General features: G+C 39.1%; 1 protein-coding gene across 5 annotated transcripts in view; it reads right to left on the reverse strand.

Moving 5' to 3' along the window:
• Positions 1–25,307, reverse strand: part of Zfhx4 (zinc finger homeobox 4) — a 177,023-nt gene that overhangs the window by 4,203 nt on the left and 147,513 nt on the right. For all 5 annotated transcript variants that reach the window (XM_035439998.1, XM_027398789.2, XM_035439999.1 and 2 more), the window contains 5 exons: positions 19,859–19,972; positions 13,921–14,054; positions 13,496–13,696; positions 12,817–12,934; positions 6,603–12,005 (listed from right to left, as the gene is read on the reverse strand). In XM_035439998.1, coding sequence (XP_035295889.1) covers positions 6,603–12,005; positions 12,817–12,934; positions 13,496–13,696; positions 13,921–14,054; positions 19,859–19,972 — 5,970 coding nt within the window. The remainder of the gene's footprint in view (positions 1–6,602; positions 12,006–12,816; positions 12,935–13,495; positions 13,697–13,920; positions 14,055–19,858; positions 19,973–25,307) is intronic.

The raw sequence follows: 25,307 nt of genomic DNA on the forward strand, positions 1-25,307 counted from the left end.
AGGGATTCAACCAAACTTTGTTCAAACATATTTTTTAATTGCATCTATAATAACCTGTGTAGATTTCTTTGTTCTGTCATTTCCCCTTAAACAACATAATATCAAAACTATTTGTAAAGTATTTACATTGTATTATTTACTACAGGTAATACTGGGATAATTTAAAGGATAAGAAAGGGGATTACATAGTTGAATACAAGTACTGTAGCATACCATATGAGGGTACAGGGGATCTGTGATTTTGGTATCTGTGTGTGTGTGTGTGTGTGTGTGTGTGTGTGTGTGTGTGTGTGTGTGTCCAAGTGTGATTGATGAGTATCACTCTCTCCTTGATCATTCTCACAATCATACTGTTTTAGTCTCACTCCTGGAGGCTTCTCATTTTTACCTTCCCATACCCATCCCTTCTCAGACCTGCTTGTGGACAGCTTCTGTACTCATAACCATGATCATCTTAAGGAGCTTCCATCATGTTAAAATGCAGCCTCCCGCCAGGGGGTGGTGGTGTACACCTTTAATCCCAGCACTAGGGAGGCAGAGGCAGGCTGATCTCTTTGAGTTTGAGGACACCCTGGTCTACAGAATGAATTCCAGGACAGGTTCCAAAGCTACACAGAGAAATGCTGTCTTGAAAAACAAAAAGAAACAAACAAACAAAAGAAGCCTCCTAATGTCCTTGATGACTAGGGAGAATACATGCTGAACATTGCAGTTTTATGAATAAGGTATGAAATACTTCACATCTACAGTCAGGAGAGACTGGATTTTACAGCTGCCATTCAAGGCTTATCTTCTGGTCACCCCGATTAAATTCTTATCTTTAAAATATTTTAAAATTCCTTGAAAATAACTGACATCAAGTGATATCAAGTGCCCAGATTCTGCTGAAGACTGGCTCACCCATTCAAAATGAATTTACAATGAAAATGGATTAAACTTTGTAGGATGGAGATGGGGTTGAGTGGGGAACCTTCTCATTCACTATTCCTTAATCCAACTTGCTATGGCAGCACCAAGGAAAGAAACCAAATTGCTGTTGGAGGTGAAGTCCTTCTCTCTTAACTTACTACATTATATCTGGTATCTTCTTGTTCTTCTGAATTTCTTATTTATTGATTACTTATTATAATGAGAGAGCAATGGAGGAGTTACTCTTACTAAATTATGTTTGTCTTATGGTACCTGGAATCAAACCCTAGGCCTTAAACATGACAGGCATGACCTGTACCATTGAACTACATGCCCAGCTTTGGTTCATTTTTGACCTTCATTTCTCTTCTATTGTCCTGGTTTCTTGGTATTCTTGATGTTCATCCCTCCATATGTTAACATCTAACTGCAAAATTTCAAGCTTGAGTGATTCAGGCGGTGACACGACTTAGGGTAGAAGAGCTGACTTCATGTTGCTTCAATGATAAAACAGCAGAAGCCAGCTTAGTTTCTCATTCACCTGCCATTCTTAGTTTGAGGTCAAGTACAAGGGTACATGCTCATGTACAGCAACTGCACATCCTTCCACTTAGAAATTCCCCATCTTCAATCTGAGGAAAGAACTAGATTGACTGCTTCTCTCATGTGAGAACACAAGAACCATATTAGGGATCTAAGAGACATGAATAACAGCACTTGTAGTTGGATCAATAATTGTCAACCCCAGATTTCCCATTAGATGGCATTCCCATGGTCCAATCTATAGGTCATAATGAAATAAAAGGGTATCTTACAAAGCTGCTGGAAGAATCTTACTGGACAGTCAGAGATAGGAATGTGTTTCAGGAATTTAATATCTTAATAAATAAGCTGGCACAATGAGTACATTCAGTCAAAATTTTAGAAAAAGTAAACACAATTTAAAAGTGGCAAATTTCCCAGTAAGTGCTATGTCTGTAAAAAAAATTATAGTCAAAAGGTCAGTAGCCACATGCCAAAAACAGAAGACATACAAAGAAAGCTGAATAATAACCAAGATATAGCATAAGTTGTGGTAGCTCAAAACTAAAACCAACTGGAGATAGAATTCAGTATATCTAGAATTCAAGGACCATATTTTTATGTTCCTTGTAATAACAGTAGATTCATCATTATTTTGCATACCCTACTGTAATTTTTAGAAATTTCATTTGAGAGATTTAAAAAGTTCACTTCAAATAATCTTATTCTATTATCATTTTCTTTTGGTTTTCCCGAAATAATCGTCTATTATTTCTTCTTAACAATTCTTCCAAAAGAAAATGCCTGCCTCACTGGGAGGTAGTGGTGCACACCTTTAATCCAAGCATTCAAATCCCTGGGAGTTCCAGACCAGCCTGGTCTACAGAGTTCCAGGACAGCCAAGGAAACAAACAAAAACAAAACAACAACAACAGAAAGCCTGCCTAACATGAACTTAAATTCAGTCCTTCTACTTAGAGGGAAATTTCATTTTTGAGATGAAATTAAAGTAATTAAATACACAGGGCAAGAGATAATTTTGTCAAAATTATTATGGTGTTACAGTTACTTAGATACACACTAAATATGCAAGTATATTAAAACAAAGCATGTGAAGAATGCAAAGGTATGCTCTGAATTTCCATTTGGAAGCTAAAAGTATGGCTCAATGCTAAAGGTCTTGGCACAATGCCTGAGGCCCTGGGTTCTATCTTTAATGCTTCAAAAATAAGATGCTAAAGTTAAGGAAACTGGGTTAGTTAGTATTTCTAAACACTAATAGAATATTTAATCAGTCATTGCTTAAAAATGATAAGTTAGAAACAGAAAGTCAAGTAATTTTCTAGCATTTTGGGCAAAGTGAAACCAATTGCCTAAAGAATAAAATGCAAGCTTAAAGTTTTTAATATTTTTCAGGATATTATATAACTAAACATGCAATATTTTACTCTCATTTTCTCACTCTGAATTTCATCACAAGAGCAACACATTATAAAAGTGTGAAAAATTTTAAACTGACAATAATTCATTTTTTTTTTAAATGAAGAACAATGCTTTTACTGGCACAGCACTGGGGACACACAATAGGTGCTTCCCTTATAAGACCACCTACTATAGTTAGAAAGACTACAAATTACTAGAAGATAACTTGAAAGGAAAGGTAATTCTATGGTTATTGGGGAATAATAGTTGTCATCCAAAAAAAGAAAATGAATGTTTAAATTTGAAAACATAGAGGTTGATAAATAGAACTCAGAATGTATTTGCAGGTAACCAAATATGAAGGTGGAACCTTGGGACAAAGTCATTCATTTATCAAATGGCTCATATTGACTGGACTATGTTTTAGTATTTGGATAAAAAGCTTCAAACCCCTCTTCAAAAGGATGTTGTTTTAAAATTAATTTAGTTTTCCATAACTAAATCTTGTTAGGATGGGTCCAATATAAAAGTGCCATATTTTCTACAGTATAGCCATACAGTTAACAAAGTGTAACAAGAGCCCAAAAGCTTATAAGTAGTAAAGACATAACCATTTGTTTGTTGATGAGTATCTAGGCTGATTCCAGACCTAGGCTTCTGTGTCTGTTGGGAATTTATCTAGGAGTAGTATAGGTCAGTAGTATAGTAGTAGGTCACAGAGTGCATCTACTTTTAGGTTTTTGATAGTCCTCTACACTGACTTCCATATTGTCTGTACTCATTTACATTCCTACCAGCAGTGTAGATAGGTTACTACCCATAATGTCTGTATAAAGGTGTCCTTCTCTTGCCATTCTGGCCAGCAATGCTTTTAGTATTATTTAGGATTGCCATTCTGGCGGAGGTGAGATACATTTCAATGTAGCTTTGATTTGAAAGATGAACAAATGGAGAAAATGTAACACACACACACACACACACACACACACACAAACACACACGCACACACACACACGCACACGCACGCACGCACGCACGCATTGAGTTTGGTTTAGTCATAAAGAAGAATGAAATTAAGGCTTTTCCTGGGAAATGAAAACAACTGAGGTCATCATAGTAAGAAAAATAAGCCAGACTCAGAAAGACAATTTTTTTTTTTTAGAATATCCTAGGTTTCATGGAGAGCCACATAACCACATATATATATACTGAGGTGTTTGTGTGTGTGTGTGTGTGTGTGTGTGTGTGTGTGTGTGTGTGTGTATAATATGAAAGCAGAGGGGAGACTAAAGAAAGGTATGAGACTAGTGCAAAGGAGAAAGGGAAGGAAGGAGGGTCTGTGGGAGAGGTGAGTATGTTCAATGTACACAATATTTTTGAATAAATTGACTTTATGAAACCCAGCACCACATGCAATGAATATGCCAATAAAAATGATTACAGGAAAAGAAACACAGACGCATTTTACTTGGGAGGAATTTTCATTTGTTATTATTTGCTGTGATGTCCATATGTCACCATGAAACAGAGCTATGCACTTGATGAGAAATAGTACAATAGGAAGATAATGGGCAGGTAGATAAATCAAGAGCTTTACTCCATGGGCTGTTTAAAATACTCTGAATTCCACACAAGGTAAACTAACCTACAAGACTGGAAGTGTGGGAGCTCAGACTATCAGATAGAGCCCTGATGATTACTCTCTGATGCTATTGTTTAAAATCCCTCACAAACAAAGGACTAATTCAAGAGAAATTGCAGGTTTTGGTAGGCAGCACCATTTGTGAAACCTGGCTCTTCACAACACTCCCTGGTTGGTTTTTGTCCACAATTTAATAAACCAAGAGATGGAGTGCTGAGTTCCTGGGTACCTGGAGAGTTTAACTATATTTTTAGTCATAGAGAACCTGCTCCCAACATCTTCCTAAAAATCCTGATATTTATAAAAAGGGTATATTTTTAATGACAGGATATGAATTTTATTATGGCAAATTTGCATGAAAAAATAGTTTAATTTCATAAATATCTCTTTCTTCCTTTCATATGGACCCTCTGGGTTCAGTATCAGACATTTGGCAGAAAGTTCCTATGTCCCAGCAAAGGCCTCTGATCCAGTGGAGAGAAAGAAAAATGCTAATCAGAAAAAAAGCCCATGACACAATCACCATAAATCAAAAAAGACATATGAAATAAGAATTAGATCTTTCCATTGTTTTGAGCACAGTAGTTAGTTGTTTTGTTTTTTTTTTTTAAGAAAAAAAAAACACTTACTTAATGTAACTTCTTAATCATGGATTTCTAGATCAGATACATTTATGTGTCAATTAAAAATCACCATGTCACATAAAGTAGGACTACAATGTAACCAAAATGTGCCATTATATCTCTAATATTAAAGTCCCAATCATATACAGATGATTAGACAGGGAATAACTTTGGGAAAAGAGGAAGTGGTGGGAAACCAAGGGAAGCTAAGGCATTGAAGATGCTTCTCTAATACTATAGTGCTTCCACCTAAAGCCAAAAAGGCATTCTGAATGGGGAACCAACCAGGCAGCAACGGTGGAAAGGACATTGGATGTTACATTTAGAAGTTAGAACAAAGACACCTTAAGATCACAGTGACAATTTGGGGTTTTGTTAGAGAAGAATGGTATTGGAAGACTTTAAAATTTAAATAAAACTCTAACATATAAAAATGAGAATAGGTATTCCTGCCATTTTTTAAACTTTGATAATATATATAATTGACAATTGATAGAGCTTAAGAATGTTTTTTAATCTATTAGAAAAAAGACAAATTTAATAATAAATCAAATTACAACAGAGTTATGCCTTTATATTTTAGGGGATGATGTATAACTGGAATTGAATATTAGTTATCTGACTTCCAGGTATGCTACATTCAAAAAATTTGCATAAATTCCGCTATTGTGAACATAAAACTAGAGTCAGTATTTGAGTCTACCTCAAGAAGTTCTAGCATTTTGTTATAATTTGATTGTAAAGCTTAGCGGAGGGAAGGGGGGTGAGAAAGGTATTGGACAGTATGGCTTTCTTAAGTTTCGAATTCACTGATAAAACAGCAGCAATGGTGACAACAAGCATCAAATTTCATAACATGCTAACCTGCAAATGATCACATAGTCAAGTTTTTAGTCATTGAAATTTCAATATCAGCTTTATTACTTGGGAGGTGCAATAGGAATAGATTTCTGTGACTCAAAGAACCTTGAATCTAAGGGGCAGGAAAACAAACAGGAGACAAAGACAAAACAAACAAACAAAACAAAACAAAACAAAAACATGCCCCCGAAAAGAAAATAAATTAAAATACCAGTAAGTATGTATTTTAATGGTTCACCTTCTTAATATGCAAACGAAGACACATAGTACTGAAATCACCAAGTTGACATGTCTAAGAGATAACCGTGTCATGGTAAAAATCATCCATTTCTTAGAACTGTTGTGATACAGCTCACTTGATTTCCTGGGTTTTGTTCAGGTTTACCTACTTCCTGGCTATCAACTATGGCTTATTGTGTGTGTGTGTGTGTGTGTGTGTGTGTGTGTGTGTGTGTGTGTGTGTGTGTGTGATGCGTGTATATTATATATGTTATACATTTTCAATGACTTAAATTTCAGTTCTGAAACGAGGACATATAAATGTACCTTCTTTCTTGCTGACATGTGATTGGCTGCCTATTGTCACCTAATTAGCTCGACTGACTCTCTTTTAAAAGACTTACTGTTTGAATTTTGTGGGAATCCGGGTAAGGAAGAAGGACCGTTCATTCCAGGAAGAATGACTGGAGGAAGGCCGGGAAGTCCGGGGTAGGCTGCCGGCAAGCTGATCCCATGGAGCGAGCAGCTGTCTGTGATGCCTGGCTGCTGTACGGTTAGGCCCAGCACATCGGAAGCTTTCTTTATACGGTCTAGTTCTTGCTGGGCCATCAGCTGGCGAACGGTGGTGGGAGCTAGGTAATCTTTCTCCCGGTCAAGCTGACTGCCCACGGTCTCCCTCACTTTGGAAATGTGCTGTTTGGAGAAAATATGATCTCGGATGGACAAGCGGGCAGAGTACTTCACGCCGCAGAGGGTACACTCTGGCTTGGCGCCTTCCGTTCCACCTTGATTGATCATGAACGGCTTTCCTATGTTAATTTTAAACTTCTTTTCCTTTGCCCTGGCATTCTGGAACCACACCTGCACCACGCGCTTGGGCAGACCAATCTCACTGCCCAGCATTTCACATTCCTGCATGGTTGGAGTCCGATAATCACTGAAGCAAGCCTTGAGGACCTTGAGTTGAAGGTTGCTCATCTGGGTTCTGAAGCGCTTGTGACCTGGCCGGTCACTGCTTTTGGATTTAAAGGGGTTGCTAGACCCAAATGGGTTTGGTGAGCTGGGGTCAGCTATGCTAGACGTTTCGCTGCGGTCAGCATTGTCATCGGGGTCGTCGGTGATGTAAAAGCTTTGGTCATGGTCACCATCTTTGTCATTGAAATGGATCGATGGACTTGTGAGAGAAAAGAGAAACTTGTCATCACAGACCTCGGTGGTGGGTGTGGTTGCTGGTTTTGACAAAGAGTCCAGAGTTTTGGTTTCTTTAGGAGACAAAGCTGGTTTCACCTCCCCTGATCCTCCTGTGTTTTCTATTTCTGCTGCCCCCTCATCTCCTGTGGTGGCATCACTGATGGCCGTATTAATGGACGATGTCTCATCAAAGTCAGTTTTATTCTGATCATACCCAGCCTCAGCGGAAGGGGCATTTAAATTCTCGACATCCTCGGGACACTCGGCTTTGAAAGAAGAAGGACTTAAGAGATTCTTCGGAGACAGCTCTGCTGTTTTACTAACAGGCGTTGACACTGTGGAGGCCAATTCATTCTCACTAGATAGATCAATTTTAGTTAATGGCAAAGATGGGTAATCAAAATAAATGTATTTCTGTGGGCTCTCTCCCCCATCCTCTGTGGATATTAAGGGGCTTGGTGGCAAGCTGTAACCTGCCTGCTTCCCTTCATTCCAGTGGCGCGAGCGAATGTGGCTTTCTAAGGCTGACTTTGCTTTAAACAGAGCTCTGCAGAATGGGCACCGTTTATGGGACTGGGCAGGACCCACAGCTCGGAACTGCCCTTTCCTCTCTCGAGCACGCGTGTTCTGGAACCATACTTGCACCACTCTCTTCTTCAGCCCCACTTCTCGTGCAATGTGATCAAGCATTTTTCGGGTAGGATTGGAATCCAGCAAGTACTTTTCGTACAGTATTTCGAGCTGCTCCGGAGTGATGGTGGTTCTCAGGCGTTTATCGCGGTGCTGATCTTCCCCGCTATTCCCGCCCTCCTTCTCACTGCAATTATTATCTTCTTTATCGTCCAGTTTCCTTTTAAGGGAAGCAGCAACACTGGCGGGTGCCGAGGTGTGGGAAGTACTGGTCTGTGGTGGCATCTGTGTGAGAGAGCTCCCCAGCAGCTGTCCGGTCATCAGTGGATTGTTGGGGTCAAATATCATGTAGGGCATGTCCATGGGTCTTTCCAAGAATGGAGAGTGAAGGAATTGGTTTTGAGCAGCGAGGAAGTGCATGTGTTGGTGTTCCTTCCAAAGTTCCAGGGTCGGGAAGGCAATGGTACACTGATCACACGGGTACTGGAGCAATTGTGGAGGTAGACTGTTTTGAAGAGAAGTCATGGAAATTTGCAGTGGACTGGAAGGGATTGGAGTTTGAGAGGCGGAGGGAGGTCTTCCAATCAGTTGGGTTTGTTTGGGTGGCTGTGGTGGAGGCTGGGATATGGATGCCTGCTGCGAATCTGAAGAAGTCACTACTGATGGGGGAGCTGACTTGGTGACTTGAGGAGGAGAGGGGTCACTCTGCTTTGTCTTTTCTACAGGATATTCAGGCTTTGGAGAGTTCTTCTCAGGTTCTGGTTTGGGAGATGGAATCAGAGGTGTGCTAGTCCCAGAGCCAGAACTGGCTGTTGGGGCTGCAGTGGTTTTGGCTGTATCTGTTTGGCCAGATGCTGTGCAATGCTTATAGACCACTTGGTCAGTGGCATCCATGGAGTCTTCAGTTTGACTTTCATCTTGGGCATCATCATCTTCATCCTTATAACACTGCTTTTTCTGATGTGTGATCAAGTCAAAGATCCTGGGAAAGACGACGTTGCACTTTTTACACTGGTACTGCATGTTGCTTGTTCTAATATACCGTTCATTGGTGAGTTCTCTTTTTTCATTATCTTTAGCTTCTGCTTGGTTCTCATAGCTCTTCCGTGCTTTCTGACGAGCATTCTGGAACCATACAACAATAACCCGAGTGGGAAGGTTGAGAACAGTAGAAAGCTGTTCTATTTCATCATCTTTTGGGTAAGCATTTGTGTCAAAAAAGTCTTGCAGAACCCTAAGCTGGTAGTCCGTAAACCTTGTTCTGGATGACCTTTTGCTGAATGAGGCATCTGATTTGTAATGTTCTAAAGATGTGGGTTGTGGCTCAATTCTGATGTCTTCTAAAACAGTTATAGGAGGGTTACTGAAGTTGTATGGAGAATCCTTGTTTCTCTGTCGTTCCTTAAAGAGTGTATTTCGAAACCAGTGTTTGATGACTTTTTGAGAGAGGCCAGATTTCTCTGCCATTTCTTGGATCTGTTCTTCACTTGGAGAATTATTGATGTCGAAATAAGCTCTCAGGATTTTCAGTTGATCATCTGTAATCCGGGTCCGTGGCCGTTTGAATTGGGAGTGCCTTAAGAAGCTGGGGTCTAGCCCCAACTGCTGTTGACAAAGCTGAGTGAGATCAGCAGAGAGGGTGTCCATCTGTGGCAGCTGCAGGGCAAGCTGAGGGGGAAGTGCAGGGTGCTGGACCGGCTGCATCATAATGGAGGGAAAGAGGGGGAGATCAAGAGAAACAGGCAGTTGGACCTGTGGGGGAGCAGTCGGGGGAGGAGGTGGAGGAGGCGGTGGAGGAGGGGGAGGTGGAGGTGGTGGAGGAGTAGGTGGTGGAGCTTGCAGAGGAGCAGAGACTGTGTTTGGGATTTTCACTGGCCCCAGAGCAGAGGGCTGTGGGGGTGCAGGTGGCAGGGGAGGAGGCGGAGGCGGAGGTGGAGGCGGTGGCGTTTCTGGGGAGGAAGGAGAAATTGGATAAAGCTTGTCATAGGCCTCCCTGTATTGGCGAGCAAATTTTTCTAGTGCTCCGTATGGGAAAAATTGCCCATGCACGTGTTCTTGGTGACTCTTTAAAATAAGAACATTAGAGAACAATTTACCACACGTTCCGCACTCCAGCTTGTCAGAGTTTTCACCTTCCCCGATTTTGCTCTTCCTCTGGACCTTCTGCCTGTTCTCATTATACTGAATGACCAACTCAAAACCGAAGTTCTCCAGTAAAGCTTTGGCTGCATTTCCCCTGGCCCCGGAGGCTATTCGGGGTGGAGGAATACAGGCTTCTAAGGACTTTTGCTTCTTTGTGTCTTTGCTGTCTTTGAATCCTTCGCTTTCGTTTGTAAATTCTTGCTTTGGTTTTTCTTGTTTTTCAGTCATATCTTCTGCCTCCTTGTAAGATGACATGTCCTTCATGAGCTGGCAGTCTGTACTTGCCAGGCTACCTTGCTCTTGTTTCAACAATTTGCTTGTTTGCTGTTGTGGTGGCTGCTGCGGTGGTGGGGGCGGCTGCTGATTTTGCGGCTGCAGCTGGGGCTGAGCAGCTTGGTATTGCTGTGCCTGTTGTTGGAGAAGTTGAAGCTGAGTTTGGCCAACATGATGTTGTGTTTGAATCTGTTGCTTCAGATCTTCAAGCAAGGAACCAGCCATTCCTGTCATACCTGGCATCCCAAATGCTGCAGAGCTGGGCAAGCCCAGATCTGGCCCCAAGCTAAACTCTGCCCCAGGTATGTAGAACGGAAAGAGAAACTGGGGTTGCTGAAACTGGAGCAGTGCCTCTGGGGTCATTGGAAAATGAGGCAGAAATGCTGGATTGAGAAACTGTGGCTGAAAGAACGCAGCCTGCTGCTGCAACTCGTGCTGAAGTTGCATCTGGATTTGTGCTGGTGACCGTGGCGGTGGATGATGGGGAGGCTGAGCAGAGATTAATTCGGGGGTTTGCTTTTTGCTTAATTCTTTGGCATCTAAGTGGGTATCTTTGCTGTTGACTGAAGCTAAGCTCATGGATTCTAACATCCCTTGGCCAGGGCTAGTCACACTGGTTGTGATGCTGTGCCCACCGGTTAGGTGCCCACTTGGCTCCAGCTTTGCAGCCCTGGCCTTTGTCTGGTGGAGCACAGACCTCATGTGGATCTCCAAGGTCGAGCTTTGGCTGTACGCAACACTGCAGATGCTGCACTTGTAGGGCTTGTTATCCGTGCTGCTGTTGGTTTCCTGGGGGACAGGACTGGAGGCTTCTTGCAGAACCTTTTTCAACTTATGCAAGTGAGACACTGAATTATAATGGACCAAGAGAATATTCTTTTGGGTGAATGATTCTTTACACACTGTACATTTATAAGGACGAGATGGATCAAGAAACTTTTCCATTGTAAAATTGGGTCCTTTTCTAAAAGGTAAGGTCCGCTTTGGTTCAGAGCCCAGGTCATCTGGAATAGAGCTACTGTCACTTCCTACAGGACTTGCCTTCCCTTCGTGGTCCACCTCATACTCTCTCTCCATTTCCTGATCTAGGCCATGTTCATCCTGGGGCATCGTTTCACTCTCTGCCCAGAGTTCACCATTCATAGGCAAGGAGGCATATAGCTGCTGGAGTTCAGCTTCGCTCAGTTCAGGGTGGCCTGCTTCCAAGTGTTTTTTTAAAGCCTGGAATGTACGGAAACTCCGCTGGCAGAGGTTACACATTGTAGCGGCCCGAATTGCATGATATTGGGAATGTATCTGAAGCTTCTGCATAGTTTTAAAAGCCAAGCTACAGTGATTACAACGATACTTATAAACATGGCGGTCAGAAACTGATAAGGGCTGCCTTTTTTGTTGTTCACTCAGTTGATCTTGCAGAGTGTCTGAGATTTTCACATCCTTACTGCTGTTCTTATTCCATTCTGATGCCTCCATAGGCTCCTTTGCTGGTTTCTGCTCCTCACTCTTTATTTCCACACTGGCCTTTGAATCCTCCAGACTTACTATACTTTTGTCATCCACTGGGCTTTCACCTGTTAAGAGAAAGAAAAATACATCTTATGGTAAGAACTCAGACTACTTGAAGGTCAGTAAAGTGAGAGCCAGTAATGATGTCTGCTTTTTTGACTCTGTGTAGAACTGTTATTGGGCTGCCACAAACACTACACCAGGTGTCCATAAGATGAATAGGTAATAACTCATGACCTGTAGGAATTTAAGGACAGTGAAGAATACAAGGCAAAAGTAATCACATTGTATTGCAATAAGCACTTTACCAAGGGCTATGAACTTGGTGTTCTTGAATTGGAATACTTAAAATGTTCTTGGTCACCTGTGACTAGGCTTCTCTAAGGATGGGTAGAAATAGTTATGGTAAAACAAAGCAAAAGGTCTTAGAAATAAAACTCTGGACAGCACCATATGTTGTTTCCTTTGTGCCAATAAAAATGTCTTTGAGGATGGGGGGGGGATTCTTACAAGGGGATCTCCTTACACCTGGATGGAAAGAGATAATTAATGACTGCTGAGAGATTCAGTTTTCTTCCAGAAGGAACACACTGATTAGTAGTTAAATCCCAATTCCAAGTAGTCATCTCTAAACACATGTACATATTGGCAGCACTAAGTGACCTCAGCAGGTTCTGTGTGTGTGTATGTGTAAATAAATAGGAATTAAAGAAATGGAGGGGACACAGGGAGAGTTGGGGGAGAGAAAGCAGTGGGAATGATGTAAATGGAGTATTCATTGTAAAGACCCAAAGATAGATAGACAATTATCTTTCATAGGATAATTCTGAGCACTACCACTGGCAAGTTCTGAAAGCTTTCTCCATGCATGCATACCTGAATATTTTCCAGAACCCTCTACTGACATGGCTGCAGGTGGGTCCCGATCTGATTTCTCAGGGGCAGCTGTTGGCAGTAGCATACTGTTTGGCATCATTACATCAGGGACAGGCACCTTTGAACACCAAAGGGATCTGTGTTAAATATGCTCTGGAAATCAGTGAAAACACACACACACACACACACACACACACACACACACACACACACACACACACTTGTATGTATACATTGGAACATATGTGTGTGGAAAAACATATGTATAATAAAATATGTATTCCACTTACATTTTTCTAACCCAAGCAGGGAAACAGGAATATCTACCACTTCTATGTTACTATAATCCTATATTCTTCTTTTAATGCTATGACCTAAAGGTTTTTGAAGGACTAATGATAACCAAGAAACGTTTAAGCTAAAGGTACCCACATAAGTCATTTCACTGTTACAAAAAGAACCACAAAATATCCTTAATTAAGCTATACTTTATATCATATTTTTTCTCTAAGCAAGAAAGACCACAAATGGGTCTCCTCTGTGATTTCTGTGGCACACAGTCAATAAAGATCTCCAAGTAGCTCAGAAGAAATTCATTTCTATGAACCCATAATTACTGACATAGTTTGATAACAACATAGATCCCATCAGTTTTGCATCAGCCTTTGGCATTCCTTACTGTCATAAGCAGTTTCTCCACACAGTCTGGAGACACACTGTGCAAATGGGTCAGATGCAGCTGTAGGTGCATTTTGTTGCTGAGGACATCCTGGCAGAGGGGACAGCAGATGACTGGCTGTACAGAGTGCTGTGACAGGACATGCATCTGGATCCGACTTTGGTCCCTACTATTGTAGTTGCAATAAGGACACTGATAGAACTGGAAAAGATCGAATAAGCATGGCCATTATTCATTGATATACTTCGACAACTTCAGACTGTGATTTGTAACATCAAGAGGTAATGCTAGTGCCACTTGTAATGTCTATGTGCATTTCAACAGTACACAAACTTGGGGCTTCGAAAATGACTAGGAACCTAGAAACAAACAAACAACAACAACAAAAATCGATTTGTGCACCAAAGAGAAAACCACATATTTACCTGTTCATGACAAAATTTATTGTCCTCTGTAGGTTTTGACCTTTTTGTCCCTGTGTCCTCTTCTTTGGCCAGCAAGAGTGGCTGTGTGCCCCCTGCTACATTGACTTTCAGTTCTTTCTCTGGGGTGATTATTCCTAATTCCCAAAAAGGATAAAACAACTCAATTTATAAATGCAATGTTACAATCAGAGTAAATAAACCAGTGTGACTCTCAATCTACCGGGTCAAACAAGAGCGAAAACCAGACAGGCACTTTTAGATGATGCTAATCTCAAAACACAAAAAACACTCTTCTTTCTGTCCACTGAATGGACTTTGCACATCTATTTTAAACTGTACTTCTGTCTTCTGTTTAGATAACCCTAGATGGCCTTGAAAGTTTCATCAATAACATGTGTTCTCTGGTGTCTCAGTATGCCTTTATCACATTAAAGCAAATCTACTCCCATTCACAAATACTGACTGAGAAAATCGTTATTTTTCTCTCACGTACAATGACCTATCTCTTTTCTAAATTCACAAGTCCTGAGATTTCAAAATCCTGGGAAGAGCTAATTGATGCGTTCTAATTCAGAAACTAAAACAATATGTTTATGCCATGATGTGATTAGAGTTTTTAATATTTTTACATTGAATATATACTTAATTTTTAATACTGGTGATTTGAATAGGTGACACAGGGGTTTTAGAAGGTGGGTATGCATATAACATTATAGCAGGAATCTCAAGAAGACAACTGTTTTATGAGGTAATCCAAATATTTGTGTTAATGATGATTAAAATTTTGCCAAGTTGAGCAGTATTAATGTGAAGGAACCTCACACACATCAAGGGGGGATGAGTACAATTCTAATTTTCCAATCTAACAGAAAATTCTCCCCAGCATCAATTTGCCTGGTAATCTCCTCTTCAAGGCTGGATATTACAGCGACATCGGGTAGGCATGTCACATACATCTCACGACAAACACAAAACCTCATTTACCAGCCATTCCAATCTCATCATAGCACGGCATCATCTGACCTTTTTTCTGCTGTTTATTATGAGTATTTCTAATTTTAACTTTCAATTTTCACCATCTTCCAGTCAATTTGCAACTAAATTATTTCCAGGGTGAGGACACTACCACTGGACAACTGGGTGCAAATACATCTTGAGATGCAGTGGAGCTAAACCATTGATTGCTATCAGACCCTGCATAGATACACAGTCCAGGGCAATCTGCCTGTATGCTGCACATGAAGATTTATCTTGATTTTTTTCAATCCACATACGGTTCCTATAAATGAACAAATTGCACCTTATTACAAAATAACCCAGTTTTAATTTAAAAATGAGGTCAAGGATGTTATAGAAACAAGTCAAAATGAGAAAGTAAAAAAGATAGAACAACAGCAACAACAGCAAAACTCATTCTAATTCTACCCTGGGTAGAGATGAATGCTTTAGACCATATAAACACTTCAGAAATTTAAAATTCAGGAAGAAAATTAAATGTATAAGAGTAATTCTTAACAGAGCAAAATTAAAATAGGGTATATTTGAAAAGATGGCGGTGATTTTATTTCTTTGGTGTTCATAGTGAATGTGGCATAGTGGTCACCCTCTCCCATACTGTGGTGGATACTGCTGTCTTGATTCTGTTTGAAGGAATAATTGTACCTATTCCATTCTCTTAGAGAAATTTTGAATGTGTTCTGCCTATTTGAAAAGTAGTAACATTTGTGGATGAGTGAACCTAAGTTTGAAAAAAGACTTACAACTCTCATTATATTGATTAAAAATATTCAAATATCTGGTGTCCTATGATATTCCCCAAACTGGGATGTTTTCTTAAAATTATGGAATCAAAATTTATCTTTTATTTCTCCAAACAAATAAAACATTTACTCTGTGCTGTCATTTTTAAGCTACATCATTTAAGAAAAGCTATGTGGAACATAACACTTGCCAATACAATCAGCTATTTAATGTGTCAGACCAAGTTGTAGGAAATGATTGTCATTTTAAGTAACAAGTGCCTATCAGTTGTCTGTTCTTGATTGACTTTTCTTTAAAAGTTCCCATTAGTGAGTAACAGTGTTCCCTGCAGAGAGTAATACCATGTCATATTCCCTTATATTCTTTAATGGACAAGATCAAATAATAACTTAACTAAATTCCCTGTACAACCAAAACTGTCACATACAAGTTGAAAAATAATTCCCATAATTTGTTGTTTGCAAGCCTCTTGGGATATAAGAAGTAAAATTAACTTCCTAGATACTTCTAATTCCATTAAATATTCAGCCATGAATTCACTTCCATCAACATATATAAAGGATACTTCAAAGGATAGAAAACAGTATTGTTTGAAGGTGTAAACCATTATACTAAGCCTATTCTCTGGTGTAAATGTTTGGCATAATTAACTCTGTGTATGTAAGTGATATACTGTTTTCATTTTTATGCTCATCAATACTCATTAATTTAGTGATACTCAATAATAATAGAAGGCAAGAATTTCAGGCTTCAGTAACAAGACAAACAGATTCTTGAGTATGAGGCAGGTCTTTCAAGGTGACCTAGGTAGGTGATACATGTAACATTTCATACATTCTTTTATGTTTATATTTATGTCAAATTTAATACTGAGGCACAGCTGGAAATTATAGGAAATCAAATCCAAGGTCTTTTATCTGAATTGTGTTATGCTATAAAAAAAATGCCTTGTATTAAATAAGGCCGATTAATTTTAGGAAAGCTTTTGATTAAGTTTTGTGATTACTCATAGTTTATATGTGCAACTTGATTTGAAATAAACTCTGTTTTTTACCCTGGAGCAGAAAAAAATTGAAATGAGATCATAATTTATTTTGTATCATTAAGGACACCACAATATTCTCATAGAACAATGCCATTTTAATGAATTTTAACTAAAAAATGAAGTCTAATTACAAATGAGTACTGCCAAATACATGAGCCAATGATTATCTGTCAGTTACAGGATTATTTAACTTGCAAGAGATTGCTAATATAAAAATGACATAATTCATTTCAATTCAGATGCTGCCTACTTAATTCTCAATCCCTAAAATACACAAGGCTGTAAAATGGTTTATATTTATAACAAGTCAGGAAAATCCAATAACACACATGTTACAGTGAACCTTGAAAAACAATAAATCAAAATACTGAGTTATTATTTATAAATATCTATATTTGATAAAGTTTGAATACTTTAAAACTCAGATGTAACAGATGTTGTTTAACTCAAGTAATTCAAAATTGTAATTACCAATACAGTATTTTTTCTAATGAGACTAGAATGGAAGGATAATTTTAATTGCAATAATGAAGGTTAATTTCCATCTTTCTTCATGTTTACTCCCTTATTAAAAAGTGGTCCCCTTAGCCATGGCAGAGACATATTATATTTTCAATGCAAATGTATTAATCTGGATAAACTCTATATTAATTCTCATACTGCACTGAGCTATAATTTGGATTATAATTAATCTAAAGTGGCACTAGATTTAAATGACAATATAAATGAGGCATTAGGAAGCTTTTCTATTATGAATGAATATTCAGCAAATATAACTTGCATATTGCCAAGTCTCACTTTGAAAGCTGTAGTCCTTCAGATTAATGTTAGCAACAGAACACAGCAGCTTACCAACACATTGCTCCAGACATGTGCTAATTCCTCCTTGCCTAAAAATTTCGAGGTTAAAGTGGGGTCAACGAATTTTCTCATCTACCAGACAAACAAAGCAATTTCTTTGTAAGTTCGCTCTTATTCTTTGACAATTATAGCTGGTAGAAGAACAAAAGGTATAAATAAGTGGTTACCTAATCAGTAGATACACTTTTACAAAGAACAACAATCCTGGAATAAATTTTTAACCTGTGAAGAATCAATTCAGAAAGAACAGAACTTTGTTTAAAGTTTGTGTTAGTTTTAAGTAACAAGAGCTGCCTTAAAGGCTACAAGGTTTCAGAGCTAAATACTTGCATCTCAACATTTGCTTTTAGTTGGCTCTTGTTTAGAGGTCATTTTTTAACTCTCTGCTTGAACCTGGGAATTTTTTTTACAGGTATAACATTTATTTTAAATAACTGTCATTATGCAATGATCTTCCTTTCTATACAGCCCATCCTTGTCTATATGGTACAATTAGGAACTCAAAAAAGAACAATTACTCATCTGGCCATTAGAGAGCAATTGAGTTCATGACTTATGCAGAGCAGCAAACTGCACTGTGGAGACAGAGCTGCACCTCTGGTGTGATACTCAACAGCAATATGATATCTATTTTCAAAAGTACTCCCACAATCCTTCCCTGCCAAAATCCTAGACAGTAGATGTTTGATATCAAGCTTCAGGTTCTACATTTATGAACACTCAGTGAACCCTGCCATGATATCTTTCTGTGTTATATGTTCCTCTGACGAATAAAGGGGAAATGACTTCTAGTACAAGTGCATCAAACACCAAATGAAGAGAATTCTACCATCCACCAACTGGCAAGCTACTCATCTCAATGAGGTCTGTCTTAGATGGCATAAACTGGCTACCATGCTTTTTTCAGTCCCTTTTTCAAATGAGATCTCCATGGGGCTATTGCTGACAATAGGTACTGCAAATTCTGTGTCATTTGCCTCAGAATCCCTCAGCTTCCTCTTTAGGCAAGATACTAACCTGAGATCCTATTGGCTTAAATCAAATTAGAATCATATGTATGGTACTATGTCCTAGAAGCAATTAGTAATGATGCTACTCTCCCAGGATGACTGTGAGAAATTTAGTATTAAATAGTTTGGGGAAGAAGATAATTTAGACACATAAGGACTAAGTTACAAGTATGGGATAGTTGAGATTTAAACAAATTCATAATACAAAAAAATGATGAATTCTATGCACTCCAGTATCTTTCTACTGAACACAAAGCTTTTTATATGCAGCTGTCACTGGAATTCAAGGAAAAGATAGATGACTACCTGAGACTAATAGGCTTGAACCCGTTTCAGCACTTCTTCTGCTTCAATGAGTCCAACATAATAAAACTAGGTATAGCGTGCAGCAAAAGTGGTCAATGTAATATTCATCGAGACCACAGATTTCCATCTCATACATACAAAGCATGGATGAAGCCATATATTTGCCAAATCAAACACAGAAAAAGCCGTAGGTATCCACACCAGATGCTGGCCTAGGTTTTGTTTGTGCACAAGTAAATGTCATGACATGAAGGTTTGTTTTCAAAGACAGTAGCTTTCATTACTGGGATTTGTCTATTCTAGAAGATCAAAATTACCCAGCACCTAATCCCTTTTCAATGATATTTCCTCCTTCTTAGGCCGAATCATCTGTAAACTTTTCTACTGGATTTTGTTTGAAATGCCTCAAATAGATGCCCTTATAAAGGGCAAATTCCTGAGAGAGAGAGAGAGAGAGAGAGAGAGAGAGAGAGAGAGAGAGAGAGAGAGAAAGAGAGAGAGAAGAGCATTTATTTTTAGGGTTACATAGTGTAGGAGGGTGCATATGATTGAATGATAAAATTCAAGTGATATCTAATCCTGAGCTTATGAAAAATTAATATGCCATCAGAGGAATCACAAGTATAGCTAAGATTAATGAAAGGCGCTTAAAAAATTACAAGCACACAAACTGATTTGATTAAAAAATAATCTCACTAGTCATCCTGTAATATTCTTCAACTTATCCACATCTATTCTGTCAGATGGTTATGATTAAAAATAGGTCAATGGGAGGCTACTGATAGAAATCACATGCAAAATGCACACACCATGAATTGTAGTGGGAATGTTCAGACAGTTTAAAATGAATAAAAGCATTTAATGTGCTTCATTGGGGGATGCAGGGAAGGGAAGGTTGACTTCAGGGAATGGATGGGTATAAGAAAAGGAAAAGGGAAAGAGTCTAGTAGCTTACCAGGGTCTTTATTAGAGCTTTTGCCTTCATTATTGTCTCTCTGTGTTTCCGTCTCATCCTCATCAGTCACTGAAGTAGGTTTCGGAACCCCTCCTGCCTCTTCACTCTGTTCTTCTGTTAAGAAAGTGGATCAGTGAGAAAAATCAATAAGCCTGGAAATGTCCACTAATATCAACTAGGTGATCTTTATCATCCAGTTTATTTTTAAATTTTATCTATGAGTTGTCTACACATCTTCCTATTAAAAAACAGAAATTACACATTGAGGCAGAAGTCTACATTAGAACAAAATGAGACCACCCTACTGTAAATTTTCATTCAAAAGTAGAGCATCTTAAAACTTGGAGAGCATTTACATGTTATTAAGAGGTAACAAACCATTTTTCCTATAGTTTATCCTGCAAAACGGGGGAAATGGATAGAAGGCAACTGTAATTTCAATAGCAGAACTTTTCATGAACTTGGAGAAGAAATTCTCAGTGACATAATATGGGAACAAAGGTTTCCATAAAGGACAGGTGTTCTTCCTGGGCTCAGACCACACTCCTTGGATGGATTCCTTAGGATTTTCTTAGATGAGCTACACAAACTTCAGTTCCACTGGGGATTTGTCTGTAGAGGAAAGCTACATAGGGCTCTGACATAACGAGGTACTTGTAAACCAACTGCACCACCCCACACCTCATTCACAGGATCACACCAGCTAGATTACATGGAAATCCTCCTAGTAACTCAAACCTACTTAATTATTCTGTAAATCTCGGCTATACCACTGCTGGTGGATTAATCTGTTTACGCAGTTAGCCTCTATGCTGGGGTTGTGCAGCACTAATCCGTGAAAGGCCCGCTGTTCTCTTTCATCCTGCCATCATTTGTCTCTCAGTGTGCTGATGTCACATTTTAATGAATTTTTAGCAATCTGAGTAATGCCAGATAACCAGGCTCACAACTCCCCACAGCATGGCATGCTGTTTTCATTGCAGTACAAAAAATAAAAGCCATATTCCCGAGTTCAGGTAGGAATTACATAAATTAGGAGAAGGAGGTAAAATGGGATTTGAAGCACCAGGCCGCACAATTTCATAAAATCTTTAATGACCATATAAATTAACCCTGGAAAGGCAAAAGGTCATCAGAACACATTTGCATACACTCTTCTATTTGCTTTTGATAAGCAGAGCTTTTATGCAGAGAACATGATACAATTAACCCTTCAATAACCATACAAAATGCTGCTATGGACATTTCAAGTGTCAAGCATTCACTGAAAATTACACACTGAATAAAATTTTCATTGCAAATGCTATAGTGATTGAAAGGGGAAATCGTGGCCGTCTCCACACCCCATGTTTTATTAATAACATTCTGGCAGCAGAATGAAATATCCACTGTCATATGTAGCAGCTGAGGACAAAAAAAAATCTATTTAGTGGTTCAGTTTCAGCCATGCTCTGCAACTGTGTAAGCAAAAAGGAAAAACAGGACATTTAATACATTCCAAATAAGAGTTGGGTTCAGTTGAGAGTCCTCCAAGATACGGTAATATGAATGCATTTATTTCAGTTTTGCACTGTGGAAAGCAATCTAAGTGTCTGGGAAGGTGCCCCTTTGGGCAGAGATGCATGGAAATTTTACTTTAAGAAGACAAACCCTCAGTGTTTGGGAACACTATATTGCTTTCCCCTATTGATGATAATCAGTGATCACCATCCCATATCCTCCTCCCACCCCTGCATCTGTCTCTCTTCCCAGCAGCCAGCTAGGCTGTGGGTACAGTGCTTGAGAGGACTTCAAGAACAGGCAGGCTGAGATCATGACCAGATTAGGCTGTGTCCCTGCCGAGTCCACATGCACACGTCACACGGTCTCTAGTGCCAGGCTCATGACAATTACTTTTCAACTCATCCTGAAAAAGGATGCAAGACTTCTTTGAGTAGATTTACTGGACCTTCCCCCCAGGGCTAGAAAATGAAGTGTCAGAGTGCTACCGAGCAGCCTTATCTCCAGGGGACACAAAATTGTAAGGGCTACCGCAACTCCCATTAATAAAACATTGTGTGGCAGGAAAAGAAAAAAAAATATGAAGGCACTAAAAAGCAGGCTACAGTATAATCTGGGTCTCATCAGACAGATTTTTGTAAGTACCTCTTCTTCATTTTCTGGTATGTGTTTCAAGTGTGAGAGAAATTCCCAGACATGTTCTTCTATACATCACTGTGGTGTCTGACCTCAGCCTGACCCCTGCAGCAGTTTGAGAAATCTGAATGTGAACAAAGACTCTGTGTCCGCAGCAGGGAAAGATTGTGGGATAGACGCTCCCCATCAACTTAATGGCAAACAGCAGTTCTGAGGCCATAACTTTGCCTGGCTTCTCCAAGCCACAGCTCAGAGCCCTGAGTGGTGGATTCCTCTGCCATGCCCCTGCTTCTGTGAGGTTTTTTTTTTTTTCCTCCCCCTCTCTCTTTTCAGTTCTTCCTTTGAAGTAGGCAGGCAATTAGCTCTAATGCTCAAGCAATTCAGACCCGGTTTGTGGTTTAGAAGGCGAAAGCTGTTTATTACAGGTAGGCTCTTTGGAGCCATAAGAACTTTGCAAATTTTTAATCATGCAAAAAATAATCACAAGGTAATTTCTCCACACCATAAAATTCCATATAAGCCAGAATGAAAGGTCACTTTCATTCTCAAAGAGAGTTTTAGAAATAAATTTGACATTCATTATATAAATAGGCTTTAGAGTCAAAAGTAATGTGAAGAAACCACATTCTCTAACAACCCTGTAGGCCTAGGATTTCGGATGGGGAGGAGTGGCTACATTCTACCTTAAATACCAAGTTTCCTCAAATGTAAAATGTCATAAGATATAAAATGTCTTCTAGGAAAATTACAGACAACATGTTAATGCATCAAGACAGAACCATAGAACTGAGGAGAATAAATACTGTATATGAAATTCTAAAACAAACATGCTAAAGCAGTTCCCATTTTTTTACTGAGGCCCTACTGCATTACATGCCATGGCAAGAAAGTGCATAATAGCTTTTCATAGCACCATTGTCTTTACAGCATATGTAAGTTCAATCTCCATCAAAGAATATGGAAATAACATGTTTATATGGTATATACGTTCTCTAGCTCAAAATAGAAGTCAGTTGCCTCTAGAATTTCTCAATTCTCAGCAAAAAGAAGTGGTATTTTTAAATGTTTCAGGAGACTAGAAGGAACATAACATACATAACATGGTGTACTGTATATACTATTGCAGAAGCATACAGAAGCATGGTACAATTAATTTGTCCAAGCATTTTAAAAATGCCTTAAACAGTGATCATAGGTTCCTTCACATCTGTATTTCAAATTGATTTAAAAGGTTTTGAGTGATTAGCTTAGAATATTTTCTTTTAATTATAAAAAATGGAAAACCACTATCAATTTATCCTACAATGTATAATGTACATTTTCTAAGCATATATACCAGCCAGTGCACTTACACTTGTTTTCATAGCAACTGGCATGAGCATACCCTGATTTTAATGTTTGAAAGAAAAATCACACAATTCGTTTATTTTTCTGTGGTCTCTCTGTCTCTCTGTCTCTCTCTCTGTCTCTCTCTGTCTCTCTCTCTCTCTCTCTCTCTCTCTCTCTCTCTCTCTCTCTCTGTGTGTGTGTGTGTGTGTGTGTGTGTGTGTGTGCTGTGCCTGGATTTGTCCATATGCACTACATGAGGGCAGCGGTCTTCAGAGGTCAGAACTGGGCATTGGATTCCCTGTAACTAGAGCTGCAGATGGTTGTGAGCGGCTATGTGGGTTTGGGAAGCCATCCTGGGTCTTCTGCAACAACAGTGAGTACTTTTAGCTGCTGACCCAGCTTTGCACACTTCATTTTCAATAGGCATGTAATAATTATACATATCCATAGGATATGGTGTGGTATTTTGACATATGATAACAGGAGAGTCTATGCATGTATAAAGTACAATGATAAAAACAGGTTAATTAGAGTTTCTGTCTCCATAAGCATTTACAATTCTGTGTGTGTTAGAAACTCCTGCCCTAGTTTCCATAAAATAAAACCAAATGTTATAAATGATGGTCACATTGTTGTGCTGCAGAACATTAGAACTTACTCCTCCTGTCTAATTGAATTTCCTCTACCCTTCTTAGCCTAATGACCACTCAGCTTCCATAAGAGTGAAACTCATACAGACATACATCTGTCCTCTGCTCCTTCACATGTTTAAAACTCAAACATCTTCAGTTTTATATAGAGGACGTCTCCATCTGAGACATTTTTTGTGTGTGTGTGTGAGAATTCACTCCTCAACTCCTCTATGGCCTCCTTGTCCAATCTCTTCTCCTTCAACTCTATTCTCTACCTGATGTTCATACATCTAAATGCCCTACTCAACATTACCTCCTGTAGCCTTCATCACCTACAGAGAAAACTCGCAATCTTTGTGTATAACAAGGGCACCTTCCCATCACCTGGTCTTGGTCTACATCCCAGATTCATCTTTCTTTATATGATTTTTAATAACCTGCGTGAAAACTGTCTTCTCAGAGTTCTAGGTATCAGAAGAACCTGAATTATGTTTTAAACACACATTGTTGAGCTCAAAAGTAATTTAAGCAGGTTTAACCTTGAGTAATCCCTGACTGTGTCTGTAATTAAGTTCTATTCAAGTGATGTTCCTGACCCAAATTACACCCTGTAAGTGTTGTTTGAAACAGCCATTCCTTCCCAGTATGTCCTCTTGTATCCTTATCTAATTGAATACAACTTTTTTTCACTGGATAACTTCCCTTTTAACTTTGTCTCTAACTTAGAAAATCAATCTCAATATTTGGAAAAATCAATTAAAAATAACCACTTCATAGGTTTCTTAATTACTTATGTGTTGAAATCAATTAAAAGTGATTTTATAGGAACAATGTATTTTAAAATGAGGGTCCTACTATCACTAGTATTGCTAATTGTTTTCTTCTCCAACAAATGTTTCCTGGGATTCTAATGAAAATTAATGTTTCTGGGTGGATTTGTGATTTTCTTTGTGTGTGTTGATGTTTTTCTTCCATTTTATTTTTTATTTTAATTAATTTTTATTGTTTGTTTTGTTTTTCTTTTCTTAATTTAAATTAGAAACAAGCTTGTTTTACATGTCAATCCCAGTTCCTTCTTCCTCCCCTCCTCCCCTGCCCCCCACAAACCCCCTATCCCATCCACTTTCTGCTCCCAAAGGAGAGTGAGGCCTTCCATGGGGGGTCTTCAAAGTCTGTCATATCATTTGGAGCAGAGCCTAGACCCTCCCCAGTGTGTATAGGCTGAGAGAGAGTATCTCTCTATGTGGAATGGGCTCCCAAAGTTCATTCGTATACTAGGAATAAATACTGATCCACTACCAGAGGCCCTATAGATTGCCCAGGCTTCCTCACTGACACCCAAGTTCTGGGGG

The sequence above is a fragment of the Cricetulus griseus genome, chromosome 2 (genome assembly GCF_003668045.3).
Source record: "Cricetulus griseus strain 17A/GY chromosome 2, alternate assembly CriGri-PICRH-1.0, whole genome shotgun sequence".
Taxonomy (NCBI): Eukaryota; Metazoa; Chordata; class Mammalia; order Rodentia; family Cricetidae; genus Cricetulus; species Cricetulus griseus.